Raw genomic sequence first — 23165 nt, forward strand, 5'->3', positions numbered from 1 at the left:
GTAAAGTTCCTCAGTTAGGAAATCAGTTTTAAAAGAAGCCTCATAAATGATTTGTGGCCATCTAAATTTTGTTTGTTTGTTTACTGGTTTTCTGGAATTTGGGGGAAGGGCACTATTGCTTACCATAAGTGATGTAGAGATTAATATTATATTCAGTTTGAATGAAACTAAGTATAGAAACATTTAAAATATGCAAGATTATTTGTGCATATTAAATTAATGCAAAGAGCTAAACATCAGCAGTAAAATGGCAACAGTTGCATAACATTGTCAGAGTAATGAGAACTGTGCTAAATATTAATAAATATGTGACCTTTTATCTTATTTAAAAATCATGTTATTTTAAAAATGAATAAACACACATTGGTTCCATCTTTACATAAAGCTGTAGTGTCACTTGAAAGAATACACTGAATGATTTTTATATTGATAAAGAAGACTACAACTTTGCCAGGCCATTGTAAAAAATATCAAGTGCTATACCAATTTGTTTTGTCATTATTTTAGAATACTACAGATCATGACAATGGTCTTTTAAACAAGAGCCTACAGTGAAACAAGGATTTGTAAGTGTATTCCTTTATATATAAAGACATTTTAAATTCCTAAAAGGCAAATATAATTAAAATGAAAAAAGCCCTACAAGTAAAAGATTGCATTTAAGATTGTTATACACTGTAATGAGACACAATTCCATATTTAAAGTTGTAAAGATTTGATTAATGTTTTATTATCCCTATCATTAATAACTCTAACTGCAACTTCACAGGAAAAATTTAAAAAAATACCAGGCACTACTTGAAATAGCTGGAATAAAAATGCCATCTACAACTTCATCTTTCAATTTCTGTTCTATTAATTATTTATTGGAAACTAAAAAGCCTCGTTTCAGAATGGTAGCCGTGTTAGTCTGTATCAGCAAAAACAATGAGGAGTCCTTGTGGCACCTTAGCCCTGGTCTACACTAGGACTTTAGGTCGAATTTAGCAGCGTTAAATCAATGTAAACCTGCACCCGTCCACACAATGAAGCCCTTTATTTCGACTTAAAGGACTCTTAAAATCGATTTCCTTACTCCACCCCTGACAAGTGGATTAGCGCTTAAATCGACGTTGCCGGCTCGAATTTGGGGTACTGTGGACACAATTCGATGGTATTGGCCTCCGGGAGCTATCCCAGAGTGCTCCATTGTGACCGCTCTGGACAGCACTCTCAACTCAGATGCACTGGCCAGGTAGACAGGAAAAGAACCGCGAACTTTTGAATCTCATTTCCTGTTTGGCCAGCGTGGCAAGCTGCAGGTGACCATGCAGAGCTCATCAGCACAGGTGACCATGATGGAGTCCCAGAATCGCAAAAGAGCTCCAGCATGGACCGAACGGGAGGTACGGGATCTGATCGCTGTTTGGGGAGAGGAATCCGTGCTATCAGAACTCCGTTCCAGTTTTCGAAATGCCAAAACCTTTGTCAAAATCTCCCAGGGCATGAAGGACAGAGGCCATAACAGGGACCCGAAGCAGTGCCGCGTGAAACTGAAGGAGCTGAGGCAAGCCTACCAGAAAACCAGAGAGGCGAACGGCCGCTCCGGGTCAGAGCCCCAAACATGCCGCTTCTATGATGAGCTGCATGCCATTTTAGGGGGTTCAGCCACCACTACCCCAGCCATGTTGTTTGACTCCTTCAATGGAGATGGAGGCAATACGGAAGCAGGTTTTGGGGACGAAGAAGATGATGATGAGGAGGAGGTTGTAGATAGCTCACAGCAAGCAAGCGGAGAAACCGGTTTTCCCGACAGCCAGGAACTGTTTCTCACCCTGGACCTGGAGCCAGTACCCCCCGAACCCACCCAAGGCTGCTTCCTGGACCCAGCAGGCGGAGAAGGGACCTCTGGTGAGTGTACCTTTTTAAAATACTATACATGGTTTAAAAGCAAGCATGTGAAAGGATTACTTTGCCCTGGCATTCGCAGTTCTCCTAGATGTAGTCCTAAAGCCTTTGCAAAAGGTTTCTGGGGAGGGCAGCCTTATTGCGTCCTTCATGGTAGGACACTTTACCACTCCAGGCCAGTAACACGTACTCGGGAATCATTGTAGAACAAAGCATTGCAGTGTATGTTTGCTGGCATTCAAACAACATCCGTTCTTTATCTCTCTGTGTTATCCTCAGGAGAGTGAGATATAATTCATGGTCACCTGGTTGAAATAGAGTGCTTTTCTTCAGGGGACACTCAGAGGAGCCCATTCCTGCTGGGCTGTTTGCCTGTGGCTAAACAGAAATGTTCCCCGCTGTTAGCCACAGGGAGGGGGGAAGGTTGAGGGGGTAGTCACGCGGTGGGGGGAGGCAAAATGCGACCTTGTAATGAAAGCACATGTGCTATGTATGTAATGTTAACAGCAAGGTTTACCCTCAAAGAGTGTAGCCACTGTTTTATAAAATGTGTCTTTTTAAATACCGCTGTCCCTTTTTTTTTCTCCACCAGCTGCATGTGTTTCAATGATCACAGGATCTTCTCCTTCCCAGAGGCTAGTGAAGCTTAGAAAGAAAAAAAAATGCACTCGCAATGAAATGTTCTCCGAGCTCATGCTGTCCTCCCACACTGACAGAGCACAGACGAATGCGTGGAGGCAAATAATGTCAGAGTGCAGGAAAGCACAAAATGACCGGGAGGAGAGGTGGCGGGCTGAAGAGAGTAAGTGGCGGGCTGAAGACAGGGCTGAAGCTCAAATGTGGCGGCAGCGTGATGAGAGGAGGCAGGATTCAATGCTGAGGCTGCTGCAGGACCAAACCAGTATGCTCCAGCATATGGTTGAGCTGCAGCAAAGGCAGCTGGAGCACAGACTGCCACTGCAGCCCCTCTGTAACCAACTGCCCTCCTCCCCAAGTTCCATAGCCTCCACACCCAGACGCCCAAGAACGCGGTGGGGGGGCCTCCAGCCAACCAGCCACTCCACCACAGAGGATTGCCCCAAAAAAAGAAGGCTGTCATTCAATAAATTTTAAAGTTGTAAACTTTTAAAGTGCTGTGCTTAAAGTGCTGTGTGGCATTTTCCTTCCCTCCTCCACCACCCCTCCTGGGATACCTTGGTAGTCATCTCCCTATTTGTGTGATGAATGAATAACGAATGCATGACTGTGAAGCAGCAATGACTTTATTGCCTCTGCAAGCGGTGATTAAAGGGAGGAGGGGAGGGTGGTTAGCTTACAGGGAAGTAGAGTGAACCAAGGGGCGGGGGGTTTCATCAAGGAGAAACAAACAGAACTTTCACACTGTAGCCTGGCCAGTCATGAAACTGGTTTTCAAAGCTTCTCTGATGCGTACCGCGCCCTCCTGTGCTCTTCTAACCGCCCTGGTGTCTGGTTGCGCGTAACCAGCAGCCAGGCGATTTGCCTCAGCCTCCCACCCCGCCATAAACGTGTCCCCCCCCCACCATAAACGTCTCTCCCCCCCCCGCCGCCATAAATGTCCAAATGCACATTCTACCACCGTCCTGCACTTGCTCAGCCTGTAGTTGAACAGCTCCTGACCACTGTCCAGGCTGCCTGTGTACGGCTTCATGAGCCATGGCATTAAGGGGTAGGCTGGGTCCCCAAGGATACATATAGGCATTTCAACATCCCCAACAGTTATTTTCTGGTCTGGGAAGAAAGTCCCTTCCTGCAGCTTTTGAAACAGACCAGAGTTCCTGAAGATGCGAGCGTCATGCACCTTTCCCAGCCATCCCACGTTGATGTTGGTGAAACGTCCCTTGTGATCCACCAGAGCTTGCAGCACTATCGAAAAGTACCCCTTGCGGTTTATGTACTCGGCGGCTTGGTGCTCCGGTGCCAAGATAGGGATAGGAGTTCCGTCTATGGCCCCACCACAGTTAGGGAATCCCATTGCAGCAAAGCCATCCACTATGACCTGCACATTTCCCAGGGTCACTACCCTTGATATCAGCAGATCTTTGATTGCGTGGGCTACTTGTATCACAGCAGCCCCCACAGTAGATTTGCCCACTCCAAATTGATTCCCAACTGACCGGTAGCTGTCTGGCGTTGCAAGCTTCCACAGGGCTATCGCCACTCGCTTCTCAACTGTGAGGGCTGCTCTCATCCTGGTATTCATGCGCTTCAGGGCAGGGGAAAGCAAGTCACAAAGTTCCATGAAAGTGCCCTTACGCATGCGAAAGTTTCGCAGTCACTGGGAATCGTCCCAGACCTGCAACACTATGCGGTCCCACCAGTCTGTGCTTGTTTCCCGAGCCCAGAATCGGCGTTCCACAGCATGAACCTGCCCCATTAGCACCATGATGCCCACATTGCCGGGGCCCGTGCTTTCAGAGAAATCTGTGTCCATGTCCTGATCACTCACGTGACCGCGCTGACGTCGCCTCCTCGCCCGGTATCGCTTTGCCAGGTTCTGGTGCTGCATATACTGCTGGATAATGCGTGTGGTGTTTAATGTGCTCCTAATTGCCAAAGTGAGCTGAGCAGCCTCCGTGCTTGCCTTGGTATGGCGTCCGCACAGAAAAAAGGCGCGGAATGATTGTCTGCCGTTGCTCTGACGGAGGGAGGGGCGACTGACGACAGGGCTTACAGGGTTGGCTTCAGGGAGCTAAAATCAACAAAGGGGGTGTCTTTACATCAAGGAGTATTTCAGGCAGGACTTCACGGAGGGTTCCAATAAGAAATGGTGCACCTAAGTTATTGTTCTTATTGGAACAAGGAGGTTAGCCTGGCCTCTGATTGATACATGGCTAGATTTACCTCGCTGCACCTTCTCTGTGAGTGACTGCAGTGTGACTTAGAGGAATGAGTCCCCTAGACAGGGGAGGAGGCAAATGAGTACAAAACAAATCTGGTCTATTTCTTGTTTTGACCCACTCCATCTATCTTTTACATTTTTGGCTGGCAGCAGACGGTGCAGAAGGACTGCATGCCATCCACATCTCATGGCTGCTCGGCAGAAGATGGTACAGTACGACTGCTAGCCATCCTCATCTCTTGCCTGCCTGGCAGAAGATGGTACAATACTACTACTAGCAATCCTCATCTCTTGCCTGCCTGGCAGAAGATGGTACAGTACGACTGCTAGCAATCCGTATCGCCTGCCTGCTCACTATAAGACGGTTCAATAGGACTGACTGCAGGACTAAAGAGAATGACCTGGTCAAGTCACTCCAAATTTAGTCCCTGCACCCATGTCTGTCCAGGCGCTCCCAGCCAATGTGGCCAGGAGCACTTCGGACACGACGAGGACGACTAACAGTCGTATTGCACCGTCTGCTGCCAGAAGGCAATGGGTTGCTGCTACTGTGTAGCAAAGCCGTACCGCGTCTGCCAGCACCCAGGAGACATAGGGTGACGGTTACCTGAGCGGGCTCCATGCTTGCCGTGGTATGGCGTCTGCACAGGTAACTCAGGAAAAAAGGCACGAAACGATTGTCTGCCCTTGCTTTCACAGAGGGAGGGAGGGAACGGGGGCCTGACGATACGTACCCAGAACCACCCGCGACAATGTTTTAGCCCCATCAGAGTGCTCCATTATGACTGCTCTGGACAGCACTCTCAGATGCCCGATTGTTTGCCATTGCTCTGATGCAGGGAGGGGCGACTGAGGACACGGCTTACAGGGTTGGCTTCAGGGAGCTAAAATCAACAAAGGGGGTGTCTTTGCATCAAGGAGTATTTCAGGCAGGACTTCACGAAGGGTTCCAATAGGAAATGGTGCACCTAAGTTATCGTTCTTATTGGAACAGGAAGGTTAGCCTGGCCTCTGATTGATACATGTCTAGATTTATCTCGCTGCACCGTCTCTGTGAGTGACTGCAGTGTGACCTAGAAGAATGAGTCCCCTAGACAGGTAACTCAGGAAAAAAGGCGTGAAACGATTGTCTGCCCTTGCTTTCACGGAGGGAGGGAGGGAACGGGGGCCTGACGATATGTACCCAGAACCACCCGCGACAATGTTTTAGCCCCATCAGGCATTGGGATCTCAACCCAGAATTCCAATGCGCAGCGGAGACTGCAGGAACTGTGGGATAGCTACCCACAGTGCAACGCTCCGGAAGTCGACTCTAGCCTCGGTACTGTGGAAGCGCTCCGCCAAGTTAATGCACTTAATGCACTTAGAGCATTTTCTGTGGGGACACATACACTCGAATATATAAAACCGATTTCTAAAAAAATGACTTCTATAAATTCGACCTTATTCCGTAGTGTAGACATACCCTTAGAGACTAACAATAGGTGCCAATTCAATAGAAGTAATGTATCTTGTAGGATAAATGATGCTGGTCAGTTAACCTAGCATGTCCTAAGTGAGTCAGCTTAGGAGACAGCTTGGTAACTTTCCAGCAGTAGCTGGATTCTCCCAGAAATTCTGGATGACATGGTCCAGAGTACAAATCTGAGAGAATCATGCTGTGACCTCTCGGGACTTAACTAAACATTGTATAGTACTGAAGTTGCCTTTACAAAGCTTTTCTGTTATGGTGCCAGATGTTTCCTGAGAGGAACAGGTCAGGTCCCCACTTTAAAAAAAAAACCCATGAGAATAATAATGAATGGGGATGGAGGAACAAAGGCAGTAGGGGGCAGTCACAGAGAACCTCAAAATTCTCTCTGGCCAGCCTGTTAATCAACTTGGCTAAGTAACCTAAAACCTTTGGCCAACTGACTTTATTGCAAACACTCCAGCCTCATAAAGAAGGCTAGAGTAACCCTAGGCCAACACTCCCTCCCCACAGCAATCTGTATAGTGAGTTTCACTGTTCTAAAATGTCAAATACCCCAATCTCCCAATATAGCCAAATGCCACCTCTCCCCTGTTGCAAATTTCCCCTCCAAGAACTATGCTGCAAACCCTCAAAGTGGCTAGCCTCAATAAATAATATAATTTACTCAACCACCATATCAGGTACAAAAAGGGAAAGCGCTGTATATTATTAAGCACACAAGAATTAACACGAGGCCCTTAAATAGCTATTAAAACTGACCAAACCAACTCATCCCGTCTCTCCCTCGTGTGGGTGGGAGGCGGGCAGGGAGAAGAGGGGAGGGAAAATAGCTTCCACATCCTCTTAACCCTCCTTCAACAAGATGGGCAAGCAACCAGATGTCTCAGTGCAAAGTCAGACCAAGGTTGTCCAAGAGCATTCCGGCATGCATCACACAATAATGAAGCTGAGCACAGATGGAATGGATAACAGATAGGGATAAATATATTTATACCGAACTTATGCTAGTGGCATCATTTTATTATTACTACTTGCATTACAGTAATTTCCTGTGGACCCAATTGAAATTGAGGCCCCATTGCGGTGGGCACACTACACACACATAGTAAGACACTTCCTGCCCTGAAGAGCTTGAAGTCTAAATAGATGAGAGAAGCAAAAAGTGAGAGAAAGGAACTAAATATGGTTAGTATTCCCATTTCACAAAGGGGTAGCTGAGGCACTGAAAGATTAAGTGATTTACCCAATGTCTGTGGCAGAGTGAATAATTCAACATAGATCTCTTCAGCTGCAGTCCAATAGACTTAACCATAAGACCACCCTTCTCTTCTGGCACTTTTGTCTGTTTTTTCAAGGACGAGAGCTAGTTTGTATGAGAGTTTAGTACCACATGGGGACTTGAATGTGGTATCTATCATGAGTCTGATATAAAAAAATATCTGATATATTTAAATATTTATTTAAAATATTTAAATATTTTTAAAAGAAAAAAACTTGTGTCAAGGTTTAATGTTCAGTGATTTCCTCAGTAGCCTACCAGGCATAAGAGGTTACTGAAAGCCAAACAAGTTTAAAAAAAGATATTTTTCAAAAATTCAGACCGGTTTGTAAGAGATTACTGTGCCAATCTAGTTCTCTATTGGTAGTGACATAAGCATTAAATTTCTTAATTTCACTGCTAATGAAGCTGGCAAAACTTGCATACAAAATATATACTGCTGTTTAACAGCACATGAAGAAATTTGACTGAGCTATTATCTGAAAGGACACCTTTCCTGACTGAAATAATAATCTGCCATTGTAAATCATAGCATATTACTATTTTAGTTTTTTACGGAAGGCCATCTGCAAATGATGAAGGCCACCATTCCATGTACTGGACCCTTGGGGTTTGGGTTTTAACAAATAGGGCCACCTTAACACTTATCTTTGGTTTATATCTTGAATTTTATTTCTGTATTTGAGTTCATTTTCTTTGGAATGTATTCAAATGATACACAATACATCATTCTTAAACCAACCCATTCATAGGCCACCGTATTAAAAAGGCATTGTGTACTCTGAAAGGATTGATTGGTTGGTAGCTTAATCTAAGTGGGAGGCTACAGAACACAATAGGTATTTTTTAGTAGTGGTATTATACACTGAACCATTTCATTCAGTTGTGTGTGGGTTTTTTTTTTTAATTTCAGAATGCTATTGTGTTTTGTGCTTATTTGCATGGGTTTCTGTGAGAGTATTAATATGAACTTATTAAAGTGCAATATGCTGGACTGCTTACTAAATGTTGCCTGGGTTTTTTTCTACCAAAAGCTCTTCTGTGTGCAACTCAGAGTTTGGTTTTTCATAAGATTATCAAGGCAGTAATGAAAACCTGTAGGATTGTTCTCTTAGCAAGTTTTCTGGGTGATTATGAACTAAATATCTTTTTCTATAGGGCTAAATTCTGCTTTCAGCGACACCAGTATAAACCCAGAGTAGCGCCATGGATGCCAATGGATTTACAGTGCTGTAACTGAAAGGACAATTTGTCTTCATGTGTGTCTACAGACTTCTTTAAGGATAGTGGAAGGTTTGTGGATCACTTTTCAGGACAAATAATGCACTATGTGGCTGTAAAAATTCATACAGTCATTAGCCTACATGAAAGAAACTGGATATTCCCTTATTTAACCAGAGAACACAAAAGGGATTCTATGATGCATTATGCCTGACTTGTTTCCATACATGACATGGAATGAAGAATCAGGGCTTCATTTTGTCACTCTTATTTACGCTGACTCGTACCTTACTCCATAAGGAATGCCATTCAAATCCATTAGCCTGCTTGCTGAGTAAGGTATTAACCGATATGAGTCCAAGTGGCAGAATTATGCAGTCTGTGAAAGCGCACTAACGGGACAAAAATAATAAAGGAGAGCATGAGTGGAGTCATTGACTTTAGATGGTGGAGAGAAGGTCATTGCTTGAAGTGATTTGTCCCTATTAAACTAAACAAACCCATTGCATTGTAATTGATCTAAAGCAGGGGGGACACATTTACCACACTTTACCACCTATGCATAAACAAATGTTTACTAGTTTCAAGTATGGGATTTCGGCAGTCAGATAAATTAATCTCTCATATCTACAACATATACAGCACAGATTTAATAATATAAATATTACATCCCCAATACGTTGTCTGTCACCACTGATCAAACAAAATTGGTTTACATAACCATGCACCAACTGCCCAACGTTCCAAACCCAGGGCTAAATTGTGAACCATGCTATGTCCCTGTACAAGCACATAAGGGGAATAAGCCGACATCCTCCATTGCCCGGAAGTGTTTTTCCTGACCCCAGGGCTGTGTATAGGGGGCGCTGTACAGACAAATGGGTGGGGAAGTGGGTGATGACTCATCTGTCTCCAACACATTGTGCAGAGCAGATAAACTGACACAAGGGGGAGTAGTAATCTACTTCTGCCCATAGCAGATTAATACACCTGATCAAGGGGGTGGAAAGGGGCCAGGAAAGGCACCATGCCTCAAAGAGCACAGATCCTTTCCTGTGCTGTTCCTGGGGTGATACAGCTATGCTCAACATAGGGCAGCTTGCGGCAGCACAATCTAGACCAAATCATTTTTCGATATTAAAAACTGACTGACTTCCTTTTAGGTCCATTAGAAGAGCTGGCTACTGAGAAATGACAAGTATCAGTTATGCAACCAACAGACTTCTTTAGCCCACTGCATTTTCTTATTACATTTTTGTCCAAAAATGCGTTTTCTTTCATTTTCTGTAAGGGACCAAGGTGGTAAAGCCCTTCCTACTGCCTCCAACTCTGACGTACCGTTGGGTACTTTACAGAGGAACATCAAATAGAACAGTCCTTATAATCAACAAGGTTATGGTTTTTCCTTCTACATCTCATTTTTCTTTTGCCATATGTGGAGACAGGAGGATTAGCAACACACTTCTTTTTAGCATACACTCTGACTCGGGGACTTGATTAGCACATTTTTGCCAATAAAACAGGCTGCAATTAGCTTTTAATAATCAGTGAGGTTTAGCTACATCAGCATGTGATTTAGATACTCGAGATATCTGAAAAATCTCCAAAGCACAGAATACCACATATTAACTGTGGGGCAAATAAAGCTTTAGAATAATGTTTTGAAAAGCAGCACCCTGTAAATATAAGGTGGTGATGCACCATATGGCTGTCTGACATATGGCTCGAATTAACAAGTTTAAAACTGTTAGGATCAGTTTTTCTTTCACTGAAAGCAAAAAACCACAAGATACAACAAGAAGTTAAATCAGCTTCAGTAACTTACATACTCATCAAGAGGCGTAACTATCTGGCTCCTTGGTTTGTTGCAGGGAGGGTGGCTTATCAATAGTAAGACAGTAATAACAAGATGATTCATCAAATCTGTGCCATCATGTGCATATTCGCTTAAAATACTAGTCATATAGTTCTAGTCCGTGTTTTTGAGCAAAGGACATTGCCAGCTAGAAATATGTATTATTATTATTATTATTATTATTGTTGTTCTTATTTTATTTTATTATTTTAATCAAAACAAATGGTTGGCCCTAGGTTTACATGAAAGATATTTGAAAAGACAACCCTGAGGGACTGATGAAAACAATGGCTGGCAGCAGGTCTTCTGATCTCCCCTAATAGAATCTTTGTAGGATGAATTGAATGGAAAAAAGTTCAAAGACCTGGGCTCCATATTACACAAACATTGTTTCATTTAATCAAAACAGTCTTTGAAGTGCAACACTTGTAGACCACCTGTAGCTTTGAAATCTAAAGCCATATGAAAGCTTCAGTGATACTGAAGAGGATGATGCACAGTTATGATAGGCCAATGGAAAAAAAAGTAGAGAAGGTAAGATGTTCATGAAAGCATATTTCATATCAATATTTCTTTTAACCACCCTTTTATTCATCTGTGAGCAAAGCTTTCCAAAGTTGTCAGCAAAACATTACTGCATTCAGCATTGTATAAAAATTGTTTTCTCTCATTTAAAATGTGCTTTCAGTACAGCCTCACAACTTTAATTGTTTCTATTTTGAAAGATTTTCTATGGATTTTGTTTTAATCTACATGCTCAGCTCAGGTTCCACTTTGGGAAGGTTGCATTTAAAGGCAATTTCAAAGACAAAATGGCATAAAGTCATTGATGGTTTCCAATAAATGAGGCAATACTATAGGTGTTCTTCTTAGAATTTGGCATGTATCTTGGGAAATTTGCCAGATATGGGGGAGCAAAAAGGGCATGAGTAACTTATGCATATATTAAAAGTGTGGCAGCAAAATAGAGAAAGGGGAAAGAATTGATCCAACTGAACAGTTTAGACACATGGGTCCAGATTCTTATCTGCAATTACAATTTACGAGTACAAAGGAGATGTGACTCTAATCCTTCCCCACTAAAGTTAATGAAATCTTTGCCATTGACTTCAATACTATTATTCTCTGATGTGACAGACCTGACTGGAAAATATTACAGTTGTAATATTATTTTCAGATATTTTTTTTTAGTAAATCCCCATTTTTCTCTTATTGAATAAGTTTCACCCTTTTACAAAACCAGTGAGAAACTCTCATGCTTCCCCCACACCCCCAGTTTCCTTCACAATTAAAAAGAAAGGAGTTGATGTTTCCAAAGCTGTGCAGAGCATTTAGCCACGCATCTTCCATTCAACCTAATCCCCTCATTCCTTTGAAAAATCTCAGCTGTGGTGGTTGCACCAGGAATATTATGCTGTGTTGCTCAATTGCCTGGTGGGGGGAAAAAAACAATAAGGCTTAGGTCTGGTCAATAAAATTAGGGGAAAAAAACAGTTCCTGTGAAAAACGTGAGAGATCTTGGATTTTGTTGCAGCTTTTTTTGATTTGGGGGGACAAGGGGTTACTTGGGGCGGTTGTTTTGTATTTTGTGGGGTTTGGCTTTTTGTGGAACTTGCAAATATCAGAATCCGCTCCTTTTACTTTAAGTGCAAAATTGTCAAAATCATGTGTTTATAATAAAAAAAAGAACCCATACGTTCTCCCTTTTCAGATGTGCCTTTCGTGATCGTGTATTCCACAGGTTTGTATGCGCTCAAAACTCTAGAAACCTCAGGGAGAGCAACATTCCACACTAGCGTGAATATGAAAGTGAACAGTGAGTGGTCCAATGATTAATTACGTCTGTCACAACACAATTAGCCATTTTAATGTAAAAGATTGACACCTTATCTCACTCTTAAACAAAAGGTACTGTAACAGAAAAGAGACTCACCCCTGTACGGCAAAAGATGGGAATAAGGATAAAAAACAGACAATTCATTTTCTAAATGGATCAATAGGATTTAAATTTAAACTTTTTTAAAATTAATTTCAGAATGTCTTAGGGACAGTATGTTCCTTTTAGCTGTGGTCTTATGCTGATGTTGTTTTAATCTCTTTAATAACGTAGGGCAAAGTTTTCAAACACAATGAGCCCACAAGTTTTGTACACAAATGCACAATGACTTCATACAACATGACATATTACCCTACATGAGGAGCCACCCCTGTGTGTCTGTCTAAATTACACATGGAAATAGTTGAATGTGTAACTTCAGAGAATATGTGGTCCTTAAGCTCTTGTATTAGAATGTGTATAAGACACTTTGATCAGGTCATCCATGTGAATGAACAACAGACTCAGGGGATTGATTTTAAGTTGCAGAACACATCCTTATTTAATCTGGGGGGAGGGAGGAGGTATGTGCACCACCTCTTGTACTTCCATACCAGGCATATTACTAGGTCCAGTGTAGCATTCAGTACACCCACCGCCAATAACTTGGGTAAGCCTGCCTAAATAAAATCCTATGATCTGCTCACTTTTAAATCCCCTCCACCTCCCTGCGGGGGAGGAGGGGAGAGGGGGACAGGTTCCCAAGGGAGGACATCAGTCTGTGAAGACTTCAAGTCTACCCTTTTCCCATAGGCACAATCCTGGGTCTCATCAGCTTCTGAGAGCTGTTCCTTTTTTATCTTTCTCCACGCTGGACACCAAACACAAGTCACAACAAACTAAAACTCTTACTTTTCCTAACATTAAGTCTTAATGATATAACCTAACTGAGCCTTCACAGTGCTGTGAGGAAGGTGAAAAAAACATCAGGCCTCTCATCAATGAAACTCCAACAATTCCTTCCTGATCACAGAATGGGCAATCAGTCAGACCTGCAGCATCGTAAATAACTAGGGCCCTACCAAATTCACAGCCAGGTAAAATGCGCCACAACCATGAAATCTGGTCTCCGACCATGAAATCTGATCTTTTCTGTGCTTTTAAAATTTCACAGGGGAGACCAGTGTTTCCCAAATTGGGAATTCTGACCCAAAAGGAAGTTGCAGAGGGGTCACAAGGTTATTTAAGTGGAGTCACAGTATTGCCACTCTTACTTCTGCACTGCTTTCAGAAATGGGTGGCCGGAGAGCAGCGGCTGCTGAGTGAGGGCCCAGGTCTGCAGCCAGCAGCGCAGGAGTCAGGGTGACAATACTGTATTATGTCATCCTTACTTCTGCGCTGCTGCTGGCGGCGGCGCTGCCTTCAGAGCTGGAATCCCAGCCAGCAGCGGCTGCTCTCCAGCTGCCCGGTTCCGAAGGCAGCACCTCTGACAGCAGCAGCGCAGGAGTAAGGGTAGTGAACCGTAACCGCACCTACAATAACCTTGCAACCCTGAAACCCCCCTTTTGGGTCATGACCCTACAATGACAACACTGGGAAATTTCAGATTTAAATAGCTGAAATCATGAAATGTATGATTTTTTAAATCCTATGACTGTGAAATTGACCAGAATGGACTGTGAATTTGGTAAGGCCCTATAAATAACACAGTACCAACCCTATGCTAAGAGGAAGGAGTGTGAGGTAGCTGGCCACAGCACTGGAAAAGCTTACATAAGAAAGGGGAAAGGGCCATGCGAGCCCAACAGCTAGCCCATTGCCCCATCTCCTGCCAATGGGAAGGCAGAAGACCTGAAAAAAGGACAGCAGCCCCACCCCTCCTCCTAGCCACACACACGCTCTCACTTCAGCCCCCACAATCACCTCAGTGCTGCATCCTTCCCCTGTAGTTACCCAAAATTCCTCCCCCATTGATTGCGGAGGAGGCACATTTGTAACTGGGTAGGAAATATGTACTAAGGGCAGAAATTTGCCCTCAATTACTCATGTGTCACAGCCGACTGAGGTGTTCTGAGCTGTTCTAGAAAAGTCTTTAGATACACAAGCATCAGGTTTTCTTCTAACAAAGAAAGATATCTCTAGCTTTGACCAGTTAAATCCTCTTCCCTGACTGATAACTCATCTACAAGCATTTTGTGTGACAGACATTTGCCACTCTCTTCATCAAGACCTGATAGGCAGGAAAAAGACAACATCCACATTAACATATGTATTTCCCTGTTTCCCCTCTACAGGTGCTAAATAATTAGAACTGGTTGAACTATTCATTGCAAATAATATTCATTGTAAATTTAGCCTTTTTTTCCCTCACAAATCATTCATGAAGCAATCCTGATTTCTTAAAATGTGTTCAATACTCTCAAGCATTTGGTGATTACTTATGGTAAGCCAATTTCAGCTTCGGGAATGGTTTATGAACTGATGCCTTCAACAGTTCATGATGTGTGACTAGTCACCTTGGTCACATATTGCTCCCATGTCCTAATTGGATGACTGCATTTTTTTGTTAAAGCAAATAAACAATTACTAATAGCAAATAACACTTCTGGTACAAGTTTTCAGGATAATCATTTGTAAAACTTTTGGGACCAGTGAATAGACAGAGTAGTGGAGAAGCAGAGATATTTGTCAATATATTTGGCAAATCCTTTTTTTCCATTTTGCAGTTTTACTACTCTACAGTTCAAAGTTAACCAAGCACAAATGGAAAAGAGTAAGTCCTCTCTATGTTTGTACATCTTCCAATACAGCTGGGCCTCAGTCCTGAATGTAGCCCTGGAGCACAATTGTAGTATAAGTTAAAAAAAAAAACAAAAAAACTGATATAAAACAAAAGGCAAAGCAGTTTGGTAACTTTGTCATGTTTCAGAGTGGTAGCTGCATTAGTTTGTACCAGCAACAAGAACGAGGAGGACTTGTGGCACCTTAGAGACTAACAAATGTATCTGAGCATAAGCTTTTGTGGGCTAAAACCCACTTCATCGGATGCATGCAGTGGAAAATACAGGAGGAAGATATATATATATACACACACAGAGAACATGAAAAAATGGGTGTTGACATACACACTATAATGAGAGTGATCAGGTAAGGTGAGCTATTATCAGCAGGAGAAAAAAACCTTTTGTAGTCATAATCAGGATGGCCCATTTCCAGCAGTTGTCAAGAAGGTGAGAGTAACAGTGTGTGTGTGTGTGGGGGGGGGGATATAAGCATGGGGAAATAGCTTTACTTTGTGTAATGACCCTAACTCTATCATGTTACAGTAAATTAAGAAAGGTTTCAGAGTAGCAGCCGTGTTAGTCTGTATCCGCAAAAAGAAAAGGAGTACTTGTGGCACCTTAGAGACTAACACATTTATTTGAGCATAAGCTTTTGTGAAGTGAACTGTAGCTCACGAAACCTTATGCTCAAATACATTTGTTAGTCTCTAAGGTACCACAAGTACTCCTTTTCTTTTTAAATTAAGAAAGTGGTGGCTACTTCCAGGAATTAGGTCCTGAATTCTGAATAGCAGCTTCCTGCTCAACTTCAAAGCTGAATATTTTTAAATTGTTAAATACAACAATCTATACATAAGCTTTTCACATGCAAAAGGAAAATCACCTGGAGACAGAGAGTAAGCATGGAAAAATTTAGCCCAAATGGTTAATGTTTGGCTACTGAACAGGGGCTTATAATGGGGAGTTTTCGTTAAACTAATGAGGTTAGGTACTACCCCCACCCTTAAATGACATATCCTTAACATCTTTCTAGCGTATGCATTCCAAGCTGATACCTGACCCAGCATTCCAAAGCAGGCAGCAGACTTCCAAGGAAGTGTATGCCCAGTTCTTATGTCTTTTAATCAAGAAATAGGAAAAGTGGGCAGGTAAAACATCTGTCAATTGCTCAGTATCACCATTAATTTGTCAGGGGGAGAGTTTAAAATAAACTCTATAGCACTCCTGTCCCTTCTAGCCTTATGTATTTTTAAAGGGTATGCACTTTCCCTTACATATGAAAAGAGGGAATGTCTGTTGCTTCTTTAAAGGATGGGAAATTCTGTTCTGCTATGGACATCCTGCTGGCTAGCCCCTGCTGAGTCTATTTGTTGAGCCTTGAGAGAGTTACTGTAGCATAGGGATCACCTACACTACTCTATCAGAGCGATGACAAGGCTGAAAAAGGCTAACATTACAGGATACAGAATACTGAATTCTATGTGCAGACTTGAAATAGCAACCTTCCAACCACTTAATTTACAAATGTGCCATGAAAGAGCATATGATCAGCTGGCCACGTATCAATAGTCTTCCAAGTGAAACTCACTTTTCAAGAAAAATGATATTTTAATTATGCAGTTTTGAACACACTATTATTACTTTATTTTTGACTTTTTCCAGTTAGACCTGTTTTATTTTGAGGGGATATTTTTTAACCCTGCCTAACATAAAGAAATCAGGCTTACTTCTTAAGAATGAACCTTGGCAGTAATACTAGTTCTAAGTGTTTGCTTGTGCCTTTTGCCATCTGTTTTGAAAGAAATTGAGAAATAAGGGCTCAGCTCAGTGTTGCAAACATTCTCCCTTTGAACTCATGTGCTCGATTGTTCGCCATGTTGAGGTCTATGTTACACTCTAGAAATCCAAACACTGAAACAAAGGAGTGTGTATTTTAAATCATAAAACCTATCAGAACAAATGCTTAGAGTGGAGAAGAGCTGACCAATGCATAACCAAAGAACAATCATCTCCACTGGTGACAGAACAGGCGCCAGCTGGCAGAGGGAATGTCTGAACTGATCATAGTAGAAAAATGACATCTTCTAGCCAAATTCTACACTACTAAATCCAAGAGCACCATAGCAAGGTCTTCATGCCCCATAGCCTATATGAAAATGATAACAGAAAGACTGCCAATGACCTGTTCTGCATTTCACAAGTCTTAGCACAGCACCTGAAAACTCTCAATGGAAGATACTTAATGTTAGTGATTTGAGAAATTTGTAACAGTCTTCCTATAAGTAAAACCAGAACCCTACACATTACATTATACACCAAACATTTACAGGTAGCTACGAGATGAGTTTGGTGCTGCAGAGCCCAAGCCCATTGCTGCACCACTTCAGCCAACAAGCCCTGTCTCATTGCAGACTGATTCATCCTTTATGTATGAGCTTGTAGTGTTTGCTTACACTTCTGTTTTGAAGCACGCCACATTTTGCAAACAGAGGTGCGAATACAGGGTCAGATTTTGAGCGGCCCCTGAATGGCTGCCGAGGCATGGAGTACGCAACTGCGTCCCCTAGCAATTTGCCTGGTTGTGCACCTTCTCACAACAGCAGCCCCTGCACTCTCTCTCTCTGCTACGAAGAACACAAAAAGCACTCATTTTTGTTTCCTTGGGGAATACGACAGCAGAAAGAGATCAGGGGGTGGCAGGGTCACAACTTCCCTCTCCACCACACACCAGCCAGTGCAGTGGAGCCTGTGTGCCGCAGTATGATCTGCCCCAGTACACTACCTATTATTAGGGACAAGTAGCAGCACCAGGAGAGATGGTGCAGTACCTCTGATGCTCCTTTTGAGGTAGGGAACCTCCATACCAACCTCAGTGGTGCTTAAACATCACAGATCAGCCCAGGGTTGGGGGGTCATTCCAAATCAACATAGTTTTTCCAACTACTTGATCTCTCAGGATCCTATCAAATACTAAGTCTTATATGGTACATTTTGCTGTAGGTTCCCTTATACATGGAACATTTTTTCCCCTTCAAAATCTGCTACCTAAAAACATTGTCTTTTGCTTCTGTATGGTTAATTACTGAGATGCTGGAGATTAAACTTGTGTTCGTTGCATTGAGACAGGTTTTTTTAATCCAATTTCTGTTGAGCTGGGGCCAGAATAAAACTTTTGTATGCTTCCCCTGTGATAATTTTACACTGTGATACTGTGTGCAGTCTTGCTCATACTTGCATGGGCTCAGCTATATTATACTTTCCTGAAAGCTCAATGTGCTACTGTATTCAGTGCTATCCTCTGTGAGGGGACTTGGAGGCCAATATGTCTGCAATGGTGTCATTTACACTAGCCAGAGCTCTGGGTTTAACCTATCCCAAGGCATGCCATCTGTCAAGCAGAGACGAAGTTCTGTGCCACAGTAGAGCCATTTAACATTCCCAAAAATTACATATGGATTTCTAATCTTGTACACGTATTTTTAAGTGCTTTTCCTTTTCCCCAGAAAAATGGCCATAGTAAAATCTCCTCTACACATGAGAGATTTCATACTCTATATTTCTTAGTACCTCTGGGCATTTTATACAATTATTTTCTTTTTCTGTGTTGTGTCTTAATGATCACGAGCCCTCCTCTGCAAGGAAAAAACATGTTTTCTTCCACTTTTAGCTTTAAATATGCACTGTTACAAATGGCAATTGGATCCCAAGTCCAGTGCTTAATGCTTGAGTTCAAGTGCCCTCCATTAGTATTTGTGATGTGTCCTTGCTGTTACCCTGACATACATGACTGTTCTAATGATTCTTGTGCTGGCTGTACTTCTTTTGGGATTTACCATTCATTTGCACATATCTGTATTGTCTGTATCTACTCACAAGTTGCCAACCCCATATAATGGAATAATACCTAAATCCATTGAGTTTGGCAGAAAAGGCTGCCTTTGATTGCCATACTTGTTCATATTGGCCTTAGGCCTTTTGACACAGGCTGTTAGGAGCCATCTGGGAATTTCTGGAATCATGACCAGTGGTTTGGAGGTGAAACATAAGGCCTTTTTATTACACAGATGAGCTCCTCCTACTGTTGACAAGCCCAGTCTGATTTGATTTAACAGAATATGGGGGTTTAGAAAATAAATTGGTGGAATAAATAAAGTCCTGCTTTTGTTCCAATTCTGGAGTAATTGGATTCTAATTTGTTCCAGTTCTGGAGTAATTCTTTTGGTTATCAAAGGTGTGTGAGAGAGAGGAAAGTCCTTTAACTCATTCATTGTTTTCATAATATGGTTATACCATATTGTCAAAATGACAACAGCTCCACTATTGAATTACCACTTAAAATTCCACTCAATTATTTTATTTTTATTTCACTAAATTCGTAGTCCCAAACTCCTTCCATGTCGCAAGGAAATGTCCATAAGGTTTTTCCCCTGAGTGGGAAGACCTAAGCCATATACCTTCCTTACATTGCCACTAGCCTAATGAAAATAGTTATGTCCCTTGGATCTGATTAAAACCTTCCAATGTGGCTTCTTTTAGAAGTTGCAGAAATGGCACATTATCCCCCTTGAACCTGCTTAGTTGGCCCAGTGAAACCCATTTTTAAATTGTAACTTTATATACAGGTGCCAAAATGAAAATGACTGAAGTGAAGTACCCCATGTAGTGAGGTGGAGTGGCTTCCCTCTGATACAGACAGGGAGGAACCACTCCCCACCCTCTGGTGGGCTGGGCCCTGCCTTTGTGCCTGAAAGAGCTCTTCCCTGACATTTATTGATTAACTGGAGAGAAAACAGGAAGTATAAGAGGCGGGGCCTCCAGCTCAGTTGTGGGAGAGCAAGGGAGGGAGTCAAATGGTGCTGCCGGCCCCAGAACCAGGGACTGAGCTCTATCAACCCTTGCCTCTGTAGGAATATCTGGGGGAGATACTGGAACTGCCGGCTACCAAGTACCCTGAAGAGCTTGATGGCCCATGAGCGACGAAGCCCTTTGAACAGGTAGGTGTAGGAAGTAGCCCAGGGAAACCAGACATTAGTCCAATTGTGTTTGCTGAAGCCATGGTCCGAGTGTTTTGGAAGAATCCCCGTTGACCCAGTGGTGGGATTCCCTGCCACTGTTAGGATCCTGGGCTGTGACCCAGTGGAGCAGGGTAGGCCCAGGTCCCCCTACTGCCAAACTCACCCCTGGGGTGGCAGCCTATTCACCTTAGGCCAGTTGGCCTCCATTTGTTTGCTGTTTGCCCCAGTTAGGGAGCTGGGCCATAGACTGCACTAATTTTTCCTTCAGTGTTTTCCAGATATTAATTGATTCTGAAAGAGCTCTTCCCTGACATTTATTGATTAACTGGAGAGAAAAGACTTCAGGAGCAAACCACATTTGAATGGACACACCCACTCTACTAAGGTAATCAGCAGATAGTGCTGCTTTGCCAACGTGATCAATTGTGGCCGTTTTGAGTTAAATTTTCTCACAGAAAAGTGCCAGAGAACCCATAATTAGATTACAACAGTCCACAATTATACAATGAGTTTACTGGACCCTTCCACACTTATTTAAATGTGGTTTAGTAGGCAAAGATGTATACTGGAGATCTGAAAACCGTGGTGACAATTTAATGCCAATTATATGGCAATGTTCATTATTAAATCTGTGGGCAAACTTGATATGTGGCATGGATGCAACATGGAAATATACATTTCAGCCAAGCAGACACCATAGCCTAGATTCTCAAAGGTACTTAGGTTTCTAACATAATTGAAATCAGTGTTTGCAGTGTTGTTGTAGTCGTGTTGGTCCGAGGATATTAAAGAGACAAGATGGTGAGGTCTTTCATAAATCAACTTTTGTTGCTGAAAGAGACAAGCTTTTATGCTTACACAGAGCTCAACTTCAGGTCCTGAAATGAGATCCTTTGGAGCTAGACCTCTAAACAAGAGATCCAATTGCAGAACCTAGGACTAAGTTTGCTACATAACAAATCGTGAAACTAGAAAATCTTGTTACAACTATCATTTCCCTTGTCTAAGGTGGCACAAAAATATTAATCTTAAGAAAATGGAAACGTTTATGTGTCTCATTGTTTAAGGATTGTTATATTGAATGGAACTTTTGTAACATATGTATAGTAGGAAGAAAGTCTAAGACATAAGCCCTTCTATTAGAGGCCTAGTATGAAGAAGGACTTGTTCACAAAATCGGACAAGAACAGGGCTGTTATTGCAAATATACACACTCCTAAGAAGTGCTAGTCACAGAATACTCACGCAAACACATCCTGATATCAAGTGGTACCAGAACATCCCGATATCAAGGATGGTACAAAAACATTCCCCAAGAATAACAGGAACACACTGAACCCTCCTAAAAGATAAGGTCAGGATGACAGTACATAATAAAAATGTTTTAATTGAACCAACATGTACATGGTAACAACTAGCCACGTCAGGGGGCAGTAACTAATTCTGGCAGGGGCAGTACTAACTTGTTTGTATCTGTGTATAAAGATGTATGTCAGAGGGAGTGTCTTTGTCCAGCCAAGTTGGGAATGGAAAGTCCCACCATTCACTGAGCAGCATCCATTGTCACGGGCATACATGTCTTAGTATCCTCGTAGAGTCTACCAGGTGCTATTACCATACTTTGTCAACAATAAATCTGGCCTGGTGCCTTCGTACCTTAACGAATTTTGTGGTCATTGGGTAGTTTGCTTGAGGTCTGCTGTGTTGGCTGTCTGCGCAGAGCTGGGGCAGCACACAGGGAGAACACACACATGCAGCCAAACATCCAACCACACTGGCTTATGTCTAAAACTCTCTTCCAACTACAAATGGACATCTCATCTATTTGATAATGAGCCTTTCTTTGTCTTTTTTTATTAGAAGAATTACCTCTGACACCGAGGAAAATGTCAAGACGTTAAGTCTGTGATGGCTGCATATAATAATCTAGGTTTTTGTTTTGCTTGTTACAACTGTATTCTCTTATTTCCTAGCCTTCTACGGCCAGATCAGCACCTTCAAGTGTGGCCTGAGCAAGGGGCTGCGTGTAGTTGTGCTGCCACAAGAGTACAGGAAGGCCCCAATTGTGACACAGGCCATGTCTCCACTGAAGAGTTAATTTGAGATATCTACCCTTTAGTTAACTCCTCTCCAGTTACCCTAGCTTGAGAGAGAGTGGCCACACTGTGAAATAACACTTGAGACACACACTATCTGAGCCGCACAGAGTGAGTGTCTGAGCAGCTAACAAGTTGAAAACTATTCTCCCTGACAGGGCAGCCAACTTAAGTTAAAAACTCTACCATGCTTGAGGTAAGAGGTGCGTGTGGATTAGATTCCAGTTAGGGGCGATGCTCAATTTATAACTCAAGTTAACTCTGCAGTGAAGACAAGGCCTCATTGAATCACAATTTAGTGCCTGCTTCCTCTTTGCTCAAGGAGGAAAATAATCTGCCAGCTCTTTTCTGGAACAATTTACTTCATTCTCTAGGCCAGATCCGCTGCACTGGCTGGCATGCCGGGAGAGCACAGCCAAGGCTCTGCTCACACCCTGTTCCTGCCCACCCACCTGTATAGCAGGGTAATAGCATCAGCTCAGCAGCCACATTTGCCTCTTCATTGTGAACCATGATTAAGGCTTCGTGTTTGTCATGGAGGTTACGGAAGTCATGGATTCTATGACTTTTCATGACCTCTGTGAGTTCTGCAGCAGCCCATGCGACTGGCTCAGGGGTTGCCTGAGCAGCTCGGGCAACCCACGGGCCAGGCATACCAGCTGCTGCTGGGGCAGTCTCGTGCCCCCCAGCAGCAGGAGTTTGGGTGTGGGAGGACTCAGGACTGGGGGTTTGGGTCTGGGGCGGTGCTTACCTGGTGGGGGGGCTCCCCAAAAGGGTGACACAGACTCCCTCCCTCAGCTTCTAGCTCCATGTGCTGCCTCCGCCTGCAGGCACCGCCCCCACAGCTCCCATTGGCCGCAGTTCCCAGCCAATGGGAGC

The 23165-nt window shown here is 43.0% G+C and overlaps 1 protein-coding gene and 1 long non-coding RNA gene across 4 annotated transcripts in view; one reads left to right on the forward strand and one right to left on the reverse strand.

Annotated features, from left to right (window-relative positions):
- Positions 1-23165, reverse strand: part of LOC140905009 (uncharacterized) — a 154901-nt gene that overhangs the window by 51774 nt on the left and 79962 nt on the right. The window lies entirely within an intron of this gene.
- Positions 1094-22099, forward strand: LOC140907205 (uncharacterized). Its single transcript, XM_078851780.1, has 3 exons — positions 1094-1890; positions 2480-2567; positions 22051-22099. The coding sequence occupies exons 1-3, from the start codon at positions 1308-1310 to the stop codon at positions 22097-22099; spliced, it is 720 nt and encodes a 239-aa protein (XP_078707906.1). The 5' UTR covers positions 1094-1307.

Source organism: Lepidochelys kempii, chromosome 1, assembly GCF_965140285.1.
Source record: "Lepidochelys kempii isolate rLepKem1 chromosome 1, rLepKem1.hap1, whole genome shotgun sequence".
In the NCBI taxonomy this organism is placed as follows: Eukaryota; Metazoa; Chordata; order Testudines; family Cheloniidae; genus Lepidochelys; species Lepidochelys kempii.